The sequence below is a fragment of the Coregonus clupeaformis genome, unplaced genomic scaffold, assembly GCF_020615455.1.
Source record: "Coregonus clupeaformis isolate EN_2021a unplaced genomic scaffold, ASM2061545v1 scaf0800, whole genome shotgun sequence".
NCBI lineage: Eukaryota > Metazoa > Chordata > Actinopteri > Salmoniformes > Salmonidae > Coregonus > Coregonus clupeaformis.
In genome coordinates, this window is record NW_025534255.1 from 55,687 (window position 1) to 74,979 (window position 19,293).

At 43.8% G+C, this 19,293-nt stretch overlaps 2 protein-coding genes across 6 annotated transcripts; both read left to right on the plus strand.

Annotated features, from left to right (window-relative positions):
• Window positions 1-201: 201 nt before the first annotated feature.
• Window positions 202-4,045, plus strand: LOC121586705 (ras-related protein Rab-5A). 2 transcript variants are annotated; one of them, XM_041903629.2, is made up of 6 exons: window positions 202-319; window positions 2,120-2,336; window positions 2,432-2,583; window positions 2,738-2,860; window positions 2,960-3,053; window positions 3,216-4,045. In XM_041903629.2, exons 2-6 carry the CDS (start codon window positions 2,171-2,173, stop codon window positions 3,329-3,331), a joined length of 651 nt encoding a protein of 216 aa, XP_041759563.1. In that variant the 5' UTR covers window positions 202-319; window positions 2,120-2,170; the 3' UTR covers window positions 3,332-4,045. The 2 variants fall into 2 exon arrangements, with proteins under 2 accessions (XP_041759563.1, XP_041759564.1); XM_041903630.2 differs by lacking the exon at window positions 202-319 and adding an exon at window positions 351-415.
• Window positions 4,046-4,518: 473 nt separating this feature from the next.
• On the plus strand, window positions 4,519-18,260 carry LOC121586706 (histone acetyltransferase KAT2B). 4 transcript variants are annotated; one of them, XM_041903631.2, is made up of 18 exons: window positions 4,519-6,834; window positions 7,822-7,948; window positions 8,259-8,404; window positions 8,481-8,567; window positions 8,680-8,861; window positions 9,207-9,398; window positions 9,545-9,648; window positions 12,408-12,533; window positions 12,773-12,912; window positions 13,213-13,421; window positions 14,733-14,859; window positions 15,093-15,203; window positions 15,398-15,541; window positions 15,681-15,795; window positions 15,948-15,978; window positions 16,117-16,180; window positions 16,277-16,361; window positions 16,629-18,260. In XM_041903631.2, the coding sequence occupies exons 1-18, from the start codon at window positions 6,634-6,636 to the stop codon at window positions 16,820-16,822; spliced, it is 2,385 nt and encodes a 794-aa protein (XP_041759565.1). In that variant the 5' UTR covers window positions 4,519-6,633; the 3' UTR covers window positions 16,823-18,260. The 4 variants fall into 4 exon arrangements, 3 of the variants coding, with proteins under 3 accessions (XP_041759565.1, XP_041759566.1, XP_041759567.1); XM_041903632.2 differs by having other exon boundaries at window positions 15,951-15,978; XM_041903633.2 differs by having other exon boundaries at window positions 8,680-8,840.
• The last annotated feature ends 1,033 nt before the right edge of the window (window positions 18,261-19,293 follow it).

Here is a 19,293-nt window from a genome sequence, read left to right on the forward strand (position 1 = left end):
TCACAGAGGAGGCGTTCCCTAACATAAATATGCAAATATATTATACAACGCGCCAATATGATCTCGCTAGCTCGTGATTGGCTTTGCCCGAGGTGGTGCTTGTTCTGCCCACTATGCTTCATTTACTTCCACTGTAAAAGACACAGATGAAGTATCTTGGGTTAGTCATAAGTATCTTTGGTTACATCCTCTGCAAGAGCGGACGTGCTGTGTGACGTGTAGAAGGGGCGGAAGGGGATGTTTGTGTTTTGGTCCTAAATGGGAAGTTGCAAGAAGAAAGAAAAAGGAGGAGACGTGATCTGGGTTGTTTAAATTAATTGTAGGTTTAACAATACGTATCCGTACTGCGCCCTTTAATTTGTTTATAGACTGTTGTGGTGGTATTCTATGTTCACTAACACCGCCTATCTCTCAGGTATAGTCGAAATGATGTGACAAGTTGTGGATTTCAGCTCGTTAGTTGTCAGCTGGCTAGCTAACTTGCTATGCTAACATTACATGTCTGATGAGAAACGCAAAAATAGGCCGCGGCTCCGACTTGGGAAGGACTCTAACGTTAGCTAACAAAGGGTTTGTCAGTTCAAAGTTCTGACTTAAACAGTGTTCATAATAATATATATTGGTTGTTTGTCCTCGTTTTGTTGATCATGACGGATATCGGCTCGTCATACGCTTCTGCTTGCTAGCTATCTATCTTCTTGAAAATGTAGCTTGCTAGCCAGCCACCTCCATCATCATCACACATTCGCATTCTGACTTGTTTTGCTAGTTTGCCACCCAGTTAACGTTATCTAGCTAGCTGCTTAGCAAGACGGTCAGCAATCAGGTAGCTAGTATGTAACGTTAGCTAGCATACGTTAGCAATTCTGATGTTGATGTAGCTAAAGATAGCTAACGTTAGTTGGGTAAGCGTTTGCTTCTATTTGGAAAAATGGCGTCCTCTCAATTTTCCAGCAAGCTAGCTACGAAAATAAAGCAAAGAGTAGCTCACGTTAGCTATACTAGTAGCTAGTTAACTAGCTTGGAAATTTGATCTATCCATGCTAGCATGGATTCATAACAGTGCTGGTTGAGTTCCCACCTTGAAGGCAACAGCCAGTACAGCCCGTTGCTGTCAGCCTATTGCGCATGTTTACCTTTTAGCTTGTCGCTATTAGATGTAGCTAGGCATTGGCAAATCCATTTACATTAGAAGGCATTCTTAAAACATCACTGCAATGCCTTGCCCGTAAGCCTGTATGCGATTGTAAATGTCACCTTGCTGAGTAGTGTTTTCCTCTTATGACAAATGATGTGTGTGAGAATTGGCGAGCTTGATGTACATTTGTCATTTGAGGGGTACAATTTCAGCTCCTAGAATGAGAATGTTACTTTGTGTACCCACGGGGCTTGGATGGTTTTGATTGGAAACGCATATGGGAAGTTCAGAGCCATATCATGCTGTCTTTTTACTACTGCCAACATGAAATATTTCCATATTAGGCACACGACCTCTGTCAGTTACATTTGAACTGGGAAAATATCTGTTCAGCTCCTTCTCTGTGATATACCACTCTGAGACTGGTCAGCTAGCTAGGTTTGACTGGCAGTGTGGCAAGGAAAGGGGGGGATACCTAGTCAGTTGCATAACTGAATGTATTCAACCTTTCCGTTACTGGCCCAACGCTCTTAACCGCTAGGCTACTTGCTGCCCCAACCATGTTTATTTTTCTGCATGTTTTTCTCTCTCTCTTGTCCAGTGGAGACAGGATAATCTATCCATTGTCTAATTCCTTGAGGAAGGAGGGAAAGAACATGTCCAGTCAATTATGTAGTTAATCACTTTAATCCACAAATTAATGTTTTTTTTGGGCTAAGTAGATTTTTTTGTGAGGCGTGTCTGGACTCAGATATCAAGGTTTCTTCCTCTTCTCTTTTGAGAAGCATGTCCACCCCTGACTCACTCATAGAGGATGTAGACTTAGGCCAGGGTAAAACTACGCATGTCAAAATGACTTTATGAAAACATCCTTATCTCTACTTCAAAACACCCTTATCTCTAACAGACCTGACATAGCCCTAGTTAAAAATATAATCAGAGTCACATCAATCATTGTTTTTCCTCTATCACCTCCTCCAGCTGAAGCCCTGACGTGCGGGACAGACACTGACCGGGGTATCTGACTAGGTCATGGCCAACAGGGGAGGAGCTACGAGACCCAACGGGTCTAATGCTGGGAACAAGATCTGCCAGTTCAAGTTGGTGCTGCTGGGGGAGTCGGCGGTGGGAAAGTCCAGCCTGGTGCTCCGCTTCGTCAAGGGCCAGTTCCACGAGTTCCAGGAGAGCACCATAGGAGGTGACTTACGACTGCACTCATTTATGCACTTAAGCCTGCTTTTTACAGTTCACGTCTATTATGTATTTGACATCTCTCTCTGCTCTCCTCCCCAGCGGCCTTCCTGACTCAGACGGTGTGTCTAGACGACACAACGGTGAAGTTTGAGATCTGGGACACAGCTGGACAGGAGCGCTACCACAGCCTGGCGCCCATGTACTACAGAGGGGCGCAGGCTGCCATCGTGGTCTACGACATCACAAATGAGGCAAGTGGTGTCATGATGTAACTTATGCAACCTTCCTTCATCAAAATGATCATTGATCTCACATATTTGGATAGGTGGTCACACTTGTTATTCCCTCATGCTGGATTATTCACATAGCTTTGGAAGTTGTGAGTACCATGTCTCTTGTCTCCAGGAGTCATTTGCGCGGGCCAAGAACTGGGTGAAGGAGCTGCAGAGACAAGCCAGCCCCAGTATTGTCATCGCTCTGTCAGGCAACAAGGCTGACCTCGCCAGCAAGAGAGCAGTCGACTTCCAGGTGAGCCCTCCAAACGCCTTTACCTGTCTGGTGTCACTAGAACACACCGGTGTGTGTGTGTGTGTGTCTGAGTTTGACAGACAGTGGTTGTTTTCCCAGGATGCCCAGTCTTATGCAGACGACAACAGCTTGCTCTTCATGGAGACGTCGGCCAAGACGTCTATGAATGTGAACGAGATATTCATGGCTATTGGTAGGTACCTCTCACCCCGTGATCTGCATCACTTTACTGATCTATAATTTAATAGGGCCCTGCACAAGCAAATGCTCTAATACATACATGTTTTGATCTAGTGATCTTCATCAGTAGCTGGCATTTGTGAAGTTGTTTTATTGTTTTCCCTCCGTGCTCTAGCAAAAAGATTGCCCAAGAGCGAGCCTGCAGCCGCTGGAGCTAACAGCGGGCGGAACAGGGGCGTCGACCTAACGGAAGCCGCCCAGCCAACCAAGGCCCCCTGCTGCAGTAACTAATGCGAAGCCCCACCCCCCCCCCCACTTCAGTAACTAATGCGACCAATGCCCGACTGCCGCTGCAGTAAACTAATGCGACGTTTTTTCAGAGTTGTTCATCGGAATTATGGATGCATGTATCACTACAAGGCCTAACATGATGATGATAAAAAATATCTGTTTTAACTTTTCAGTGGCACACAAAACATCTTAGAGTGAGAAGAGGAGTGTCTCCAAAAACTCTGACAGTAAAAAGAGAGGGAGAGACAAGAAGGGAAGAGGCTCCAAAGGTTCGTTAGGGCTAAATCATCACGAAGCTAAAGAAAATACTGTTTAGCAGTGGACTTGGGTCCCTGCTAGTTTCTCTCTCTGTTGATTCCTTTGTCTGTCTGCCCTCGTCTTTCTCTTGCGTAACGTATTCATATGCTTTCCCAACTAAACCTTTAGTAGCGCTAGTGTAGAGTTGCTCCCCTTTCTCTCTCCTGGCCCCATCCCAGGGCCTTGCCTGCTTCTATCGTTCAGTCCCAAATCAAACCTTAACTAACTCCTAAACCAGGGGTGTCGAACTCATTTTGCCCCGGGGGCCTCATTCGGTCTTCAACAAGGTCTGAAAGGGCCGCACTGAAAATGTCTTATTTCCTTGCCGCCATCGTTTTGGAAATGTTATATTCTCCCTGACTGTCTAGTGATTATTAGCCAGCTGGACAGTCAATAAACTGTATGCATTTAGGTCCATTGACTGTGCACAGTTATTATCAGTGCGCTGGACAGTGAAGAAACTGTATGAATATGGGTCCATTATCATTTCTACACAGTTTCAACATTTTTATTTTGCCTCCAGACCCCTCCCCATCCTGATGGTTTCTGTTCGAGGGAGGGGATGATCCTGATCCATACGGGCTACGATTTCAGCTGATGTTTATGTCTCGACATGTAATGGATGAGATTAGGTCATGGTTCAGGTTATGAGGCCTATTACCTGTCCAGGTGTAAACAAGGTGCTGGTTGGAAGGCAGCTGTTTTCCTCTAGGAGAGACATGGGAGCATGGTGAGGTGACCTCTGTAGGTGTCATTAGGAATCAGATGACACTAGGGCCCTGGCTACGTCCCAAATGGCACCCTATTCCCTATGTAGTGCACTACTTTTGACCAGGGCCCACATCCCAAATGGCACCCTATTCCCAATATAGTGCACTACTTTTGACCAGAGCTCGAGCCCTGGTCAAAAGTAGTGCACTACATAGTGAATAGGGTGCCATTTGGGACGTCTCTCTCTCTTTGTCACGGTCACTGAGATCGGTCACTATTCATCCCCTGTTCTATAGGAAGTCTGTCTGTATGTGTACAGAGGGGGACTGGACTGTCTGGTGATAAAATATCCTCAAGACAACAAACACACATGACACACACACACACACAGCATGCACACACACAGTCAGACACAGGTTTATTTATCTCCCAACCCTCCTAGACCTAAATACCGTAATATAACACACACACACACACACACACCTAACCACAAGCTAAAACATGGCTCGCTCACACACATACACTTTTGTGTTATTTTTTAACTCTGGACCTGTTACACACAGTATAAAAAAAACACACACACAACCCCCCCCCCCCCAACCCCTCCAGGTCTGTCTTCCTCATGCCTTGCACTAATGACGCTCATGAATATATCTTGTCATAATTACAGCCAGTGTGAATATATATATATATATATATATATATATATATATATATATATAAATAATATACTGTAAATAGGGTGTTGCAATGTAGTCTACTTTTTCGATTTACAATTGACAGGACTAATGCTTGCTAGGGAGTTGTCTAGATAATCATTAAACAAAACAAAAAACTGTACAGAAAAACGCTTTGGTATGGGTTTGGAGTGATGTTTTTTTTCACACACAAAAATCAATTCTAATCGATGGTGGTCGTTATAAATGTATGTAGTATTATTAACAAAAAAATGTACTTGCATTTCTTTAGTGGTCTGTCTTATACTTTTTTCTCAAGAAAAACAGAGGATTTTTTTGGTTTTCTATTTTTTAATATTCTCTTTCCCATTTCACTTATTATTTTGTTAGCGATCTAAAGCTAACATGCCCTGTCCAATACTCCTTGTCCTACTAGAACTGAACTCGCACACAATACACTGTCTGGGTGTAGAATCCCTGTTGGATCATTGCGGGAACAGATCGGATTGATAACTAACCGTCCGCCCGTCTAATAACGTCTCAGTAATAATGTAACAACGTTGTAGGAACAATGTAACAACAACAGTAGTAGTAGAAGAAGAAATAAAGACGGTTCCGTTCTACTGTTGGGGTACTGGCTGGTGGATCATGATGATGATGAATAAATGAATTAACTCCTAGGGATGTACATTGTTTACATTGTTGTTGCTATGGACAGTTAATTGCAGATGGAAAATATTAACAAATGCAAGCATTTTACAGGACTGTTAAATGATGACCAAATAAATACATAAATAAAATTGATAATTTATATGATATGGAGGTTGTATTGTGTGTGGAGTAAAATATTTGGTTTTAAGGTTGTTTTCAGGTGTTCCAGTTACTCTTGCTGTACTCTGTGTGGGGTAAAGAACCCCTACCACTCCGCCTGAGTTCTCCATTGAAGTCATGTTCTATTTCTCTGACCATTTGCCGCTTTTAAAACAACCGGGAACTCGGAAAAAACGAGCTCCGACTGAGAAAAATCGTTTTGAACAGTCATACAACTAGGAATTCCACGTAGGACACTCGGGCATCTTTCTAGAGCTCCTACGTCATGATTTGACCTCGTTTTTTCCCCGAGTTCCCAGTTGTGTTGAAAGCACCATTTGACCCCTCAGCTTATCAGACCTGTCCTCACCCTGGCACTCAGAAAGCAGCTCAGACAGTTTACAGACAATGATTTAACATTTAGCTACACGTGTAACTACAAGGCCTATTACATTATTGTGGTATTTGTACTGCGGACATAATCAGGAGCATCTTTTGTCTGCCCTTCCCATTCCCAGGCCTACTTTTTTGCCTATGACAGTTTCTGACTACATTGTCCCTGCTCGTTACATTTGACCTTGAAATTCTCGCTACAAATGGTACATTTTTTTGTGACCTCTCCCCTGATTCATAGCCTACTGGAATACCCATTTTGTCTCCCCTAGTGGAGAAAAAACGGATCTACAATGACAAATAAAAAAGTAGGGATGAGCGCCATGTCTGATTCTCCGGTAGTGGAATAGAGAACGGGACACTTAAACGTTTTAGCTCCAGGGTCGGGGATCGCGTTCGTTCTCGGTATCGAGGATGTCCGAGAGCGCAGGGGTTCAGCAGGGCTCCCCGGCCATCGGTGCGGCGGGATCGGCTCCTGCGGCTCCGGGAGCCGGGGGAACGGAGGGTTCGGGCGCCACCGTAGGATCGGCACGAATCGCTGTGAAGAAGGCGCTTCTCCGCTCCTCCCCGCGCCCTAAGAAACTGGAGAAGCTCGGAGTGTATTCCTCTTGCAAGGTAGTTTGTCGTCCATTTATTACATTATTTTGCAATTATTACATATTTTGCAATGTTTTGCAAGTGGATTGTGTTTCAGATGCTTGTTGGTTTGCAGTGCTGCCAAAATGCAAGCGCAGTAAAGGAAGCCATTGTCGCACTCAATTTTTTTTTCTCATATCCCTCATTCTTTAGTTATGCAAAATGTTCCTTTTGCTAAATAATATCAGGGACAAAAAACGGCAACATGTTCAGTATGGCGCTCCCATATTTACTATTACACAATGTTTCTTTTGTAGGCGGGAGAGTGGATTTAAACAATCTCTTGCGCTTTGACCAATTCAGGTTAGCGAGAGGCTGCGTGGTGGTGCGTAGCCTTAATGCCTTCAAGCTACGGGAGTGTAATTCAACCCACTGGAAAAGTGACAGTGTTGTTGCTGTCTGTCAGCGTAGCATTGTAAAATATTAAGTATTTATTGCGTTTAAATATCATCTGCAAGGAGAGACAGCGTCTTTGTTTTGACAGGGTGACAGCTGCTGGGGGCGGAGTTTGTTGTTGTTCATCGGCGCATGTTCCTGTGCGCAGCTCCAGCTGAAAATAAGAACAGATTTGTAGCACTTGTAATGAGAAGGCTGTCCCACAGGCGCGGACTAGCTATGCATTTTAGTCATTTAGCTTTAGCAGATGCTCTTATCCATATCAATTTACAGTTAGTGCATCCATCTTAAAGGGAAAATCCACTCAAAAACTACTAAAATATCGTTTTTGAGTAGATTTTCCCTTTAAGATAGCTAGGTGAGACAACCACATATCTCAGTCATAGTAAGTACATTTTCCTCAATAAAGTAGCTATCAGCAGAGTTAGCGCTAGTATGCCACTTGTTTACCAAGCTGTCTGTCACTTGTCAACTTATGAGGATATCAGAGAAGTTAAAGAGGTTAAACACGTAATAGCATGTGTGTGTGTGCTTATATGGCTTTATAACCCTTGTGACCCTGTGCTGTAGGCTGAGGGGGCCTGTAAGTGTAACGGCTGGAAGAGCCAGAACCCCCCTCCCACACCACCCCGTACGGACCAGCAGCCAAACACTGTCAACCTACTGGAGACCTGCCGCAGTTGTTCCCACACACTGGGTAAGACTAGGGGGAGAGATGACACATTAGGAGTAGTTCCCTGTGTACTTAAGGGGGAGAGAGGGTCAGAGGGGGGACATGGGGATGGGGTGCTACTGCCTTGTGTACCAGAGGAAGAGGAGGGGGGACAGAGAGCACGGGGTGGGTCCTGATGGCAAGCAGGCAGGCAGGAGAGTGAGTTGAGGTTGTAAGGGCATGGTACAGGCAGATGTAATGTTCTAGAAAAGCCAGGTAATAAGCAGGTCTTCAGAAAAACAAAAGAAAGTCTGTCCTCTCTATCTCTCTCTCTTTCACTGTCTCTCCCTCTCAGGTGACCATGTGACCCACCTGGAGAACGTCTCAGAGGAGGAGATGAACAGGCTTCTGGGTATAGTCCTGGACGTGGAGTACCTGTACACATGTGTCCACAAAGAGGAGGACGCAGACACCAAACAAGTCTACTTCTCCCTCTTCAAGGTAGGCCACAGTTCAACATGTCAACGACAGATTACTTTCAGTGCATCGGTATCACAATTTCTTCTTTCTCCTTCAGCTGTTGAGGAAATGCATCCTACAGATGGGAAAACCTGTGGTGGAGGCACAGGAAAGTCCTCCCTTTGAGAAACCCAGCATCGAACAGGCAAGTGCACACACACACACACACACTGAGGAAAAGAGACACATTTAGATCAGACTTCAACAAAATGTACACATTATATGTTGTTTACATGATCTCTGTGTCACTTCAACAGGGGGTGAATAACTTTGTCCAGTACAAGTTCAGCCATCTTCCCTCCAAGGAGCGTCAGACCATCGTGGAGCTGGCCAAGATGTTCCTCAACCAGATCAACTACTGGCAGCTGGAGACGCCCTCACAGAGACGACAGCGGGTGCCTGCTGATGATGCTGCTGGGTACAAAGTCAACTACACTAGGTAGCAGGCACCCTTTGATGATGCGATCGCAAGTACTGGCAGGCGCACTTTGATGATGTGTTCACAGTCTTGACATGTTTATACCTACTGCACTTGGCTTCATGCTCTTAATGCTTATGGAGGTGCCCAGTGCCCACCTTCATTTCTCAAACATCGGGTACTGTAGCTCTGGTGTGTTTAGTGCCCAGTACCCCCAGCCACTCCCGTAACTTGAACCTTGGTACCAACAGATGCACTGTCCTCCTAGAGTTGATGAAAACCTCTTCATACCAATAGATGATGCACACATTTCATTCAAATTGTATCACCGTTACTTATAACCCATAATCAATGTTTTTATCCCAGATGGCTGTGCTACTGCAATGTCCCCCAGTTCTGTGACAGTCTACCACGGTATGAGACGACCCAGATCTTTGGTCGGACCCTGCTGGGCTCAGTCTTCACTGTGATGAGAAAACAGCTGCTAGAGCAGGCCAGGCAGGAGAAGGATAAGTTACCCCCGGAGAAACGCACTCTCATCCTTACACACTTCCCCAAGTAAGAGACACACTCTCACACACGCACACAGGCACTCACACACACACACACACACACACACACACACATACACACACACATGAGGTAGAGGAGGATTTCTAGTCTCTGTCTACAGTAGGTGTGATGATGATATCTGTGTGCTGTAGATTCCTGTCCATGTTGGAGGAGGAAGTGTACAGTCACAGCTCTCCCATCTGGAGCGAAGACTTCCTGGTTGGATCCTCAGGAGGACAGATCGCCATCCATACAGGTAAACACACCTGACCCTTGAACTGTAGCCAGTGTTAAGATATGTGGGGTAGTTTAGTTAGGCAACACACTACCACAGGGGTATTTACAACCAGGGGGGCTCCGCGAATAAATATATATTTTTAAAGGGATTTTCCCCCAAAATGTTTTTATGAATATCGCTAGCAACAATAGAATAAACACATTTTGAATTCCGTACCTACAGTAGAAAAGAGGAGAATATATTATTTCTAAAGATGTCAACTTTATTTATCAACTCCTAATATTGAGCAAATTACACTCACTTGAGTATCTGACAAAGGCTTTGAAAAAGCACCCGTGAATAGGATTCAATTGGGACAAGTGGTAAGCTGGTAAGCTTTCTTGACTTAGACATTTTTGCCAACACATGGCTAACCTTCTCTTTAGCGAAAATATGTTTGGAGTCCTAGCTAATAGGCGATGTTAGAGTTTACACTTCCTCTTCCAATTATAATGTGGGGAGGTCAAAATAATAAACAATTATCTACCAAATCTATTCATTTTAAAATGTTGATTAGATCTCCTTACCATTATCATTCTCCTGATGATAAGACAATACATGTGAATGAATTGTTTTTGCTAACGTATGATGGGGTTCCCTGGGTCGCCTGTTTGCATGGGAGTGGGTCCCTGAGCAAGAAAAGGTTGAAGACCCCTGCACTACCAGGATACACTTCCACACCCCATCCCCTGGTTGCAGCACCAACCGGGTCAAGGCCGGTGCTCTGCTAGGAAGCCTTTATAAGCACATCAGCTGCAGGCAATTAGGGTGATCGTCAGTCTGTTCCAGCTGGCAGAGCCGTGAGGCTGCTGGTTTGTTTGGAGGCCATGAGGCCTTTCGTTTGGCCTGTTTTTCCTTTTTGTATTTGTATTTTTGTCACCAACTGAACAAATACTAATCTCCTTGGACCAAGAGGTCAGGAAGGAGCTGGTCCTGGACCCCGGGAAGTTTGCTTTTTGCTGGGCACATGTACATAAAACGTGGCCCTCATACTCTGATTTCTCACATAGATGCACACATCAAATCAGGTTACAGACCATGCAACTAGGCCTAAGACCCCTTAACCTCGTCCCCAGGCTCCTGGCACATAGAGCCTCTGAACATTTTGCCTCAAAGTGGGACTTGAAAGGTGTGTGGTTGAAATTGAGGCGGGGGAGGGTGCAAGCCTGCTATAGCTGTATTGGATGGGACTTAAATTTATATCACAGCAACAGTGTTGCCATATTGGCGGTTTTCCTGAGAAATTGGGCTACTTTGAAAACAATGTCGCGGGTGAAAATGTATTGGTTGCGGGTTTTTGGGCTATTTCTAAGTTGCACCGCGGCATTTCTCTTAAATGTATCTTTCCCTGTGACCTGCTGCTGACAGTGAGGCAGGCTGTTTATGGTGAGGAGGTCCAGAGGGGTGATCATTTCAGTGATTGAAATTACGACCTCATCCTCTGTAGCCTATTCCAGCAGGCTATTGGGAAACACAAGCACTTCTTACTTCGAAATCGCCTCGCTATTCATGTTGAATAAATTAGTCTGTTAATTTAAACTAAGCAAGCTGCTAAATCGTTCAGTTTACATCTTGCCTACATCTTGTCTAGGCTACTGTAGACTATCTAAAAGAAGATGTAGGCCTATCAGGGGCTATAGGCTACCTGTCTTTAAGCAAACCATGACAAAATGGAGTTACAATCATAAACCCAGATTTTAGTCTGTAGCTTATGCCTGTTGAAATGACAAGTCAATCTAGCAAATAGGCCATTTATAATGGTTTGTAGTCTTAACACCTGGCACATAAAAGCAGCACAATTGCCAGAAAATAGCCTAACATTAGTTATTTATGTTCGTCCATGTGTTCAGAGATTTCGAGATCCTCTGTCCAACTTTCGTCACTCAAACTCTCCTGTATAGTTATGCACATGCACAAAGGGGATTTATTTACAGTTATGCACAAATGGGATTTATTTACTGGTTCGAGCCCTGAATGCTGATTGGCTGAAAGCCGTGGTATATCAGACCATATACTGTCCCATGGGTATGACCTTTTTTTTTTTTTTTTACTGTTCTAATTACGTTGGCAACCAGTTTATAATAGCAGTAAGGCACCCCGGGGGGTTGTGGTATATGGCCAATATACCACGGCTAACGGCTGTATCCAGTGTTGCGTCATGCTTAAGATCAGCCCTTAGCTGTGGTACTGTATATTGGCCATATACCATACCCAGTTGTGCCTTATTGCTTAATCATAGCAGTCAAACGAGTGAAATCGACATCCATTGATGGAAAAGGATCTGGCAAGTTTAATAAGGGCGAATGATATTTTCTCTTGCGACATATTCAACTTCCTTTATTACATCATGTCATAGTTCGCAATAATTATTATTTTGAGGAAAATCAAATTTTCCTTCTAACATTGTTACAAGTTACTACGATATTCCTTCTTAATTGGCTCGATAACGTTATGGAAAAAGGGTTTATTGTATAAATATGGCAAGTCCTCTATTGCTGTAAAAAAAAAAAAAAATGGGGCTAGTTTTCAGGCCTTTTGGGGGGGTTTTGAGTGGTCATTGGGCTGGAAATTCTATCTAGACCTGGCAACCCTGCACAGCGACCATATTATTTTTGGAACTCACTTCCTTGTTTAGCCCATAGATGCTCAGGCTTTGAAAGTTGTGATGTGATTGATATGATGAGTGCTTCTCTCCACTGTTAAGGTAATCTGATGATCTCCCTTGTGTATAATGACAGTGATCAGTGCGCCCCCGGTGGCCAGGCCTCTGTACTACAGCACCAGCCCAGTAGCAGTGGACCCATCCAGCTGTGGCAGTGTCAGTCCTGCCAGGAAGACTGCCTCTGCTCTGGAACCCAGTCCAGGTAAACACAACAGGCTCTAGACACAGACCTAGGATCAGTTTACCCTCCACAAATTATAATCTTAACCATTAGGCTCATTCATCCCCCCTCCCCTCCCCTGTAACTATTCCCCAGGTCATTGCTGTAAATGACAATGTGTTCTCAGTCAACTTACCTGGTAAAATAAGGGTAATAAAAAGAAATCATCTGGCCTTACATCAGTTTCTAGGGGCATCTTGACATATGATCTACCTGTGTAGGTGGGCAAAAGCGGAAGCCATCGGAGCCCCTCCCCCATGAGGAGACTAAGAAGCTCAGGATCGTTGGCGACATCCCCATGGAACTCATCAACGAAGTCATGGCAACCATTACTGACCCGGCCTCCATGCTGGGACCAGAGGTAACATCAAACACTCAGTCAGTCTAACATACAGTCATCAATAATTCCATCGCTTAACACTCTATTCCATCTCAGTAAAAAAACTGTTAGTGCATGGATATTTGATTATGATTGCCCCCCCCCCCAGTAAGCCAATGTTTTAGAGGCAGTATTATGGAGGTTTGAAGGTAATGATGATGTTGAAGCTACTGCTGCTGCTGCTGATGACGATAATGATGATGGGACACTGCTAAATCAATATTAGTACTGTAATAGGACTTGATGATGAGTAAGGCTGACGTCATCCCTCTCCCCCCCCAGACCAGCCTGCTGTCGGCCCACTCAGCCCGTGATGAGGCGGCCCGCCTGGAGGAGAGGAGGGGGGTGATAGAATTCCACGTCATCGGGAACTCCCTCAACCAGAAGCCCAACAAGAGGATCCTGATGTGGCTGGTGGGCCTCCAGAACGTCTTCTCCCACCAGCTGCCTCGCATGCCCAAAGAATACATCACACGCCTCGTCTTCGACCCGTGAGTGTTACGGTAGAGATGGACCCTGGTTGACCCTAAAGAGAAAAATAGTCCCAACTTTGTAGCACAGAAAGAAAAATATTTATATCTGTAGTCGCCAACCTTTTCTGAGAAGATCACTTTCTAACTCAAAATGCAAGCTGAGCTCTACCTGAGATTTTTTTTTAAACATGAGCTTATGCAACATTAACCAATCAAAAACAGTTCTGTAGCATTGAGGTTTGTGCAGTAGGCTATAGGCCCAATACATTGGCTCTGCTTGAATTGGCCTGCCAATGTTGTTCTTCTCAGACCATATTGAAATTATATATTTTTAAAATGGGTATATGATCACACTGGTAATAGATCATTTGGTAATAGATCATTTGTTGTATTACTTGAGGCACAGCTGAGTGAGCATAATCATTAGCTTTTTTTTTTACTGGCCTGATGGCCTGCATCTGATGGTCAGTCTGAGGGGAGGGAGGGAGCAGCGGTGAGGCTGCCTCTCACCCGAATCACTGTCCCTCCACTCTCCCTCCCTCAGTCTTCCAGCTGATGGCGAAAGTCGCACTGCATTATTTCTGCCTCATGCACCAGTTCATGTTGTTACTCCTATGACCAGAGAAAGTTAAATATTCATTGATATTAAAAAAGACACAATCTGCTAATAATGACAACGCAAGCTTATCGGTACACTTTGCTATAGTCATTAATTGCAGCTGCAGTGCTGGTTGTAGTGTGAGTGGAAGTAGGGAGAAAGCACATTTGATGGTTTATAAAAGTTTTGAACAAAGTGTTGACGGTGCTGAATAACAACTTAAACAGTAACTTACTCTTTGCTGTATTCGTTGAGTCTCAAGTCAGGTTTTAAACGTTTTGAAATCTCACAGTATCAACTTTGCTGTGCATTCAAGGCTTCTTTTTACAGTCTATGGCTCAAGGAAACTGTGCAGACGCGGTGATCTAAACTATCTGATTGCTGAATCAAGTGCACATTCCGACAACAGCACAAAACGAATACCGAAAAAATAAGAATGCAAGGCTTTATCGTTGGGTTTATTCTGAAATGTTTGGTGATCGACTAGGAATGCCTTGGAGATTGGTGACCACTGCTTTATATGAAGTTGCTCTACAGTTGTAACCAAAATGTAATTACTTGGTTCATAACATTTGACACAGAGAGAGATATGTTACATTACATGTATGTTTGACCCCTCAATGTTGTGGCAACCATTGAACCTTGAACCTGGCCATAGTATGAGTTGTTGAGATGACATTATCATTGAAGTGAATCAGAAAAAGGGAACAATTTACTTCCTCTCCAAACAGGAAGCACAAGACGCTGTCGCTGATCAAAGATGGCCGTGTGATTGGAGGGATCTGTTTTCGGATGTTTCCCTCACAGGGTTTTACCGAGATTGTGTTCTGTGCCGTCACCTCCAACGAGCAGGTCAAGGTACGACACTGCAGCTCTTTTAGCCTGGTCCCAGCTCTGTTTGTACCGTCTTTCCAACTCCTATGGTAATGTTTGACATGACAGTGACCATAGGACTTGGCTATACACAAACAAACAGTTCTGGGACCAGGCTACAGTTCCTCTTCTGGTCAAATTTCTGTTGGTCGTTACGGATATGCCTCAGTCTTCTTGATTGGTAAATGTTAACTTTGACCCCTACCTATCGTTTCCAGGGGTATGGCACTCACCTGATGAACCACCTGAAGGAGTACCACATCAAGCACGACATCCTCAACTTCCTCACCTACGCAGACGAGTACGCCATTGGCTACTTCAAAAAGCAGGTCAGTACATGATTGGCTGCTTAAAAAGGTCAGCAAATGGCATTATTGGTTATCTTGCTATGTTAGGGAAACATCAATAAACAGGGTGTCTTTGTGAAATGGACTTCTCTTACAGTTCTCTCTCTCTCTCTCTCTCTCTCTGTCTCTCTGTCTCTCTGTCTCTCTCTCTCTCTGTCTGTGTCTCTGTGTCTCAGGGCTTCTCTAAAGACATCAAGGTTCCCAAGGCCAAGTATCTGGGCTACATCAAAGACTATGAGGGAGCGACGTTGATGGGCTGTGAGCTCAACCCCAACATCCCTTACACCGAGTTTTCTGTCATCATCAAGAAACAGAAGGAGGTGTGTGTGCATGTGCCTACAAACATGTCTATCTGTATAATACATTGAGTTACCTCAATTTTCTCTCTCTTTCTGTCTCCCTCCCTCCCTCTCTCTCTCTCTTTCTGTCTCCCTCCCTCCCTCCCTCTCTCTGTCTCAGATCATACAGAAGCTGATAGAGAGGAAGCAGGCTCAGATCAGAAAGGTCTACCCAGGACTTTCCTGTTTTAAGGAAGGAGTTCGGCAGATTCCCATTGAGAGCATTCCTGGAATACGTTGAGTTTCTCCCCCTGTCATTATATGCCTAATTAGTCTACCTTCAGCAAAGGTTCAAAAGCAAATCTAAAGAGAGGTAGCAGTGAAGTGGGGTAGGAAAGAAGTGTTTGGACAGTGTCTCTAATTTAACTCAGCTCCTCTTTGTCACCAGGAGAAACTGGATGGAAACCGGTGGGCAAAGGGTGGGTCTTTCAGCTCCTTATAGCTGCATCTATTGTGCATACCATTTTAGTAAAAACATTTTTTAAAATGCTTTCATCGTGGTAACTCTGACAGGAAATTAGGTGATAACAACTTCCCGTTTCCTGTTGTGATCCCAGTAAGGAGCTGAAGGATCCAGATCAGCTGTACAGCACCCTGAAGACCATCTTACAACACGTTAAGGTGAGGGACACATGCACACAACTCGCAGACATGTACGCACAAGCTTGCGCACACATACACACACACAGGTTTCTCACTATGTGTTATGTGTTATAGAGTCACCAGAATGCCTGGCCGTTCATGGAACCAGTGAAGAAGACTGAGGCTCCTGGCTACTACCAAGTCATCCGCTTCCCCATGGGTATGTATTGCACTACATATGGAACACATCTGTGCATGGATCAACTCTTCAGGGGAAGGAATATAGCAGTACATAACTTGTAAGAAAACAAATATGGATAGTTGAATTGAGTATAGTTACCTTAGTCAGAGACAGACACGTAATGGTTAGTGAAGTCATATTGTGTCACGGTTAATCAGATCAGAGTTTGGTTTGGTTTCATTTGATCATTTAGACTAGAGGTTAATCAAGAGTCATGTTAATGTTGTATTGTGTGATTATCTCCAGACCTGAAGACGATGTCGGAGCGTCTGAAGAGCAGGTACTACACCACACGGAAGCTCTTCATGGCCGACATGCAGCGCATCTTTACAAACTGTCGAGAGTACAACCCTCCAGAGAGCCAGTACTACAAGTGTGCCAACCTGCTAGAGAAGTTCTTCTACAACAAGATTAAGGAGGCGGGCCTCATTGAGAAGTGATGGATGGGAGGGGCTTCAAGGAAGATGGACGGGGCTTCAAGAGAGGGTGTGGCTTAGTTCTAAGGATGTCTAAAGGTTTTTATTGTCTTCGTCTTTATCTTTCTACTGTTGTCAACCAGAAAAACAGTTGGATCGGCTATATCCAGTAGGGAGGAGGGTTTTAGGTTCATTAGAATACTCAATATCTGTTGTTCTATCTCTCTCTTCTTCTCTCCATCCTTGTCATATTGCCTCCTCTGGCTTTTACTGGCTTTTATCAGTCTCTGCTTCTCCCTTGCTCCACCTTGTCTTTGTTGAGTCAGGAAAACAGATGTCATGTAGAAACACCTGTACAGCTAACCTAATCCTACATCTGTTCAGAGTCATACTACATGTAGATGTCGCATCTGTGAAAAACTGGACTGTCTGAGAATATGGGGAGGGATAGTCAGCCAGTTACTGAGCCATTCAGTCTGTCTGTCTCCAGATTGGAGTTACTGGGTTGTAATGGTGTAGGCTGAAGTTGCCCCTAGACACTGATCCTGGGTCAGTTTTACACTTTCCCTACTAATGGTAACAGTTAGGATTGGGGGATGGGAAGCTGATCCTTGATCTGTACCTAGGGGAAACCTTCCCCCGGAGCCATAGTAATCAGTAATCAGTTCTAATTTGTATGTGTGTGTTACCTAACGCGCGTGCCAGTGTACACATGACGTCATGCGAGGTCTGTATCTCCGAATTTATGAGGTAAAAATGTGTATGTATGTTATTAGAGAGTTCATCCTGCCAAAAAAATTTAAATTATATTTCAAATCCGTATGTATACATTAAGTAATTGAAGAGGTTTAAAATAGTTACCTCTTTTAAACCTCTTGAATTACTTAATGTATATTTTTAGTGTACTGTATATTTTTCTTTCTTTGTTTTTGAACTGAAAGGAGGGGAAGCCTCTTTTCTTGAAGTTACCCTTCTTGCTTGTCCATGTAAAAAGTCCCATAAGGCTAAAGGTGACCATGGAAATGCACTTATTTATTTTTCAAGCAACTATTCAGCACCACATGGTAAATAAGAGCATTTTTGTTTTCCATCGAGATGTTTTATGTTTTTAAAGAAATGCACGCTATGGCTAATTTAAGTATGTATAGTTTATCCTTATTTATGTGCTGTAACTTAAAGGAATAATGCTTAACAAAAGGTCTTAATTTATTTTGCATAATTATTTCTGTCTAGCAAATGGAGATCGCTACCTTTGTACTTTGAAGATAAAAGAAAAGAGATTGTGCATCACTATGTTGTTTTGCTGTTTTATATAAAGATGTTTGTACTTTTTAAACTATAGGAAAAATCTGGATTTTGTAATATATCTGGAAGAGTTATTACATGGCCTTTGTACTGTTGCTTTTAATGCCGTACAGTTATAACCTATTTTATAGACTTATTAAAATAGAAGTGAAATTAATGGATTGGAGTTGTTTTTGCTGCAGTTCACGCTCAAATCTTTGGAAATCTATGTAGAGCAAAAGCCCTGTTTATACATGGCACTAACATGCGTCCTGTAGTTTCCATATTCTGATTGAGCCCACATGTTTAGACCGGTGCAGACGAGTAAAAGAACTGATTGTGATCAGATCTTCCTGACCACCTCTGGAGGTGGGCAGAGCTTAGTGACAGGTCAGTGGGTGGAGTCCATTTTTTAAAAGGCTTGCAAGGGGTGTAGGTTGGAGGGTGTTAAACACAGGTTGAGACACATGGTTGCCAGTTCGAATCCCAGTGCGGCTTTTGTTTTCCAACCTTTGCCAACATACTTTAACAAATCACACTTCTAATCTGACATTCTAAACGATTGAACAACATGGCGCTTCTAGTGCCAGGTTTGTTGGTTCGATTCCCGGGGCCACCGATATGTAAAATGTATGCATGCGTGACTGTAAGGGTTCTATTCAATCCGTTTCGCGGAAGCTCAGCGTTACAGCGTGACTGAAATTGAAAGGCAATGTTCCTTGCATTCACGCTGCGTATGTCAGCTCAATTGGAAATTACCTTTAGATTTCTATCGCGCAACAGTGATAGATTGAATAGAGCCATAAGTCGCTTTGGGTAAAAGTATCTGCTAAATGGCATATAATTTATTATTATATGAAAGAACAAATTACGGTGCCATCCCCCCTACTGGCCAGATGCCCTTTCTAATACAGTAGTACGAATTTCAAACGTCATTGAGTTTTTAAAGAGACACTTGTCACTTGAGAACCCACCAAAATGGTCATACAACACAGAGGATGGTGGGAGGAGCTATAGGACGGGCTCATTGTAATGGCTGGAGTTGAATATATGGAAAGGTATCAAATATATGGAAACCACGTTTGACTCCATTCCAGCCATTACAATGAGCCCGTCCCACCAGCCTCCAATGATACAACAGGAACACTTGAAATATGGAAACTAGAAATCCACATCCTTATAATGGCCCTGTACACATTCCGTTTGTAGAA

What these genes read in the sequence shown, in the direction of transcription:
- LOC121586705 (XM_041903629.2), top strand. Translation starts at nt 2,171, where the DNA reads ATGGCCAACAGGGGAGGAGCTACGAGACCCAACGGGTCTAATGCTGGG. An exon ending in CCAGGAGAGCACCATAGGAG is followed by an intron (nt 2,337 to 2,431) that starts GTGACTTACGAC and finishes TCTCCTCCCCAG; the next exon opens with CGGCCTTCCTGACTCAGACG. An exon ending in AGAGAGCAGTCGACTTCCAG is followed by an intron (nt 2,861 to 2,959) that starts GTGAGCCCTCCA and finishes TTGTTTTCCCAG; the next exon opens with GATGCCCAGTCTTATGCAGA.
- LOC121586706 (XM_041903631.2), top strand. Translation starts at nt 6,634, where the DNA reads ATGTCCGAGAGCGCAGGGGTTCAGCAGGGCTCCCCGGCCATCGGTGCG. An exon ending in CCTCCATGCTGGGACCAGAG is followed by an intron (nt 12,913 to 13,212) that starts GTAACATCAAAC and finishes CTCCCCCCCCAG; the next exon opens with ACCAGCCTGCTGTCGGCCCA. An exon ending in AGTCATCCGCTTCCCCATGG is followed by an intron (nt 16,362 to 16,628) that starts GTATGTATTGCA and finishes GATTATCTCCAG; the next exon opens with ACCTGAAGACGATGTCGGAG.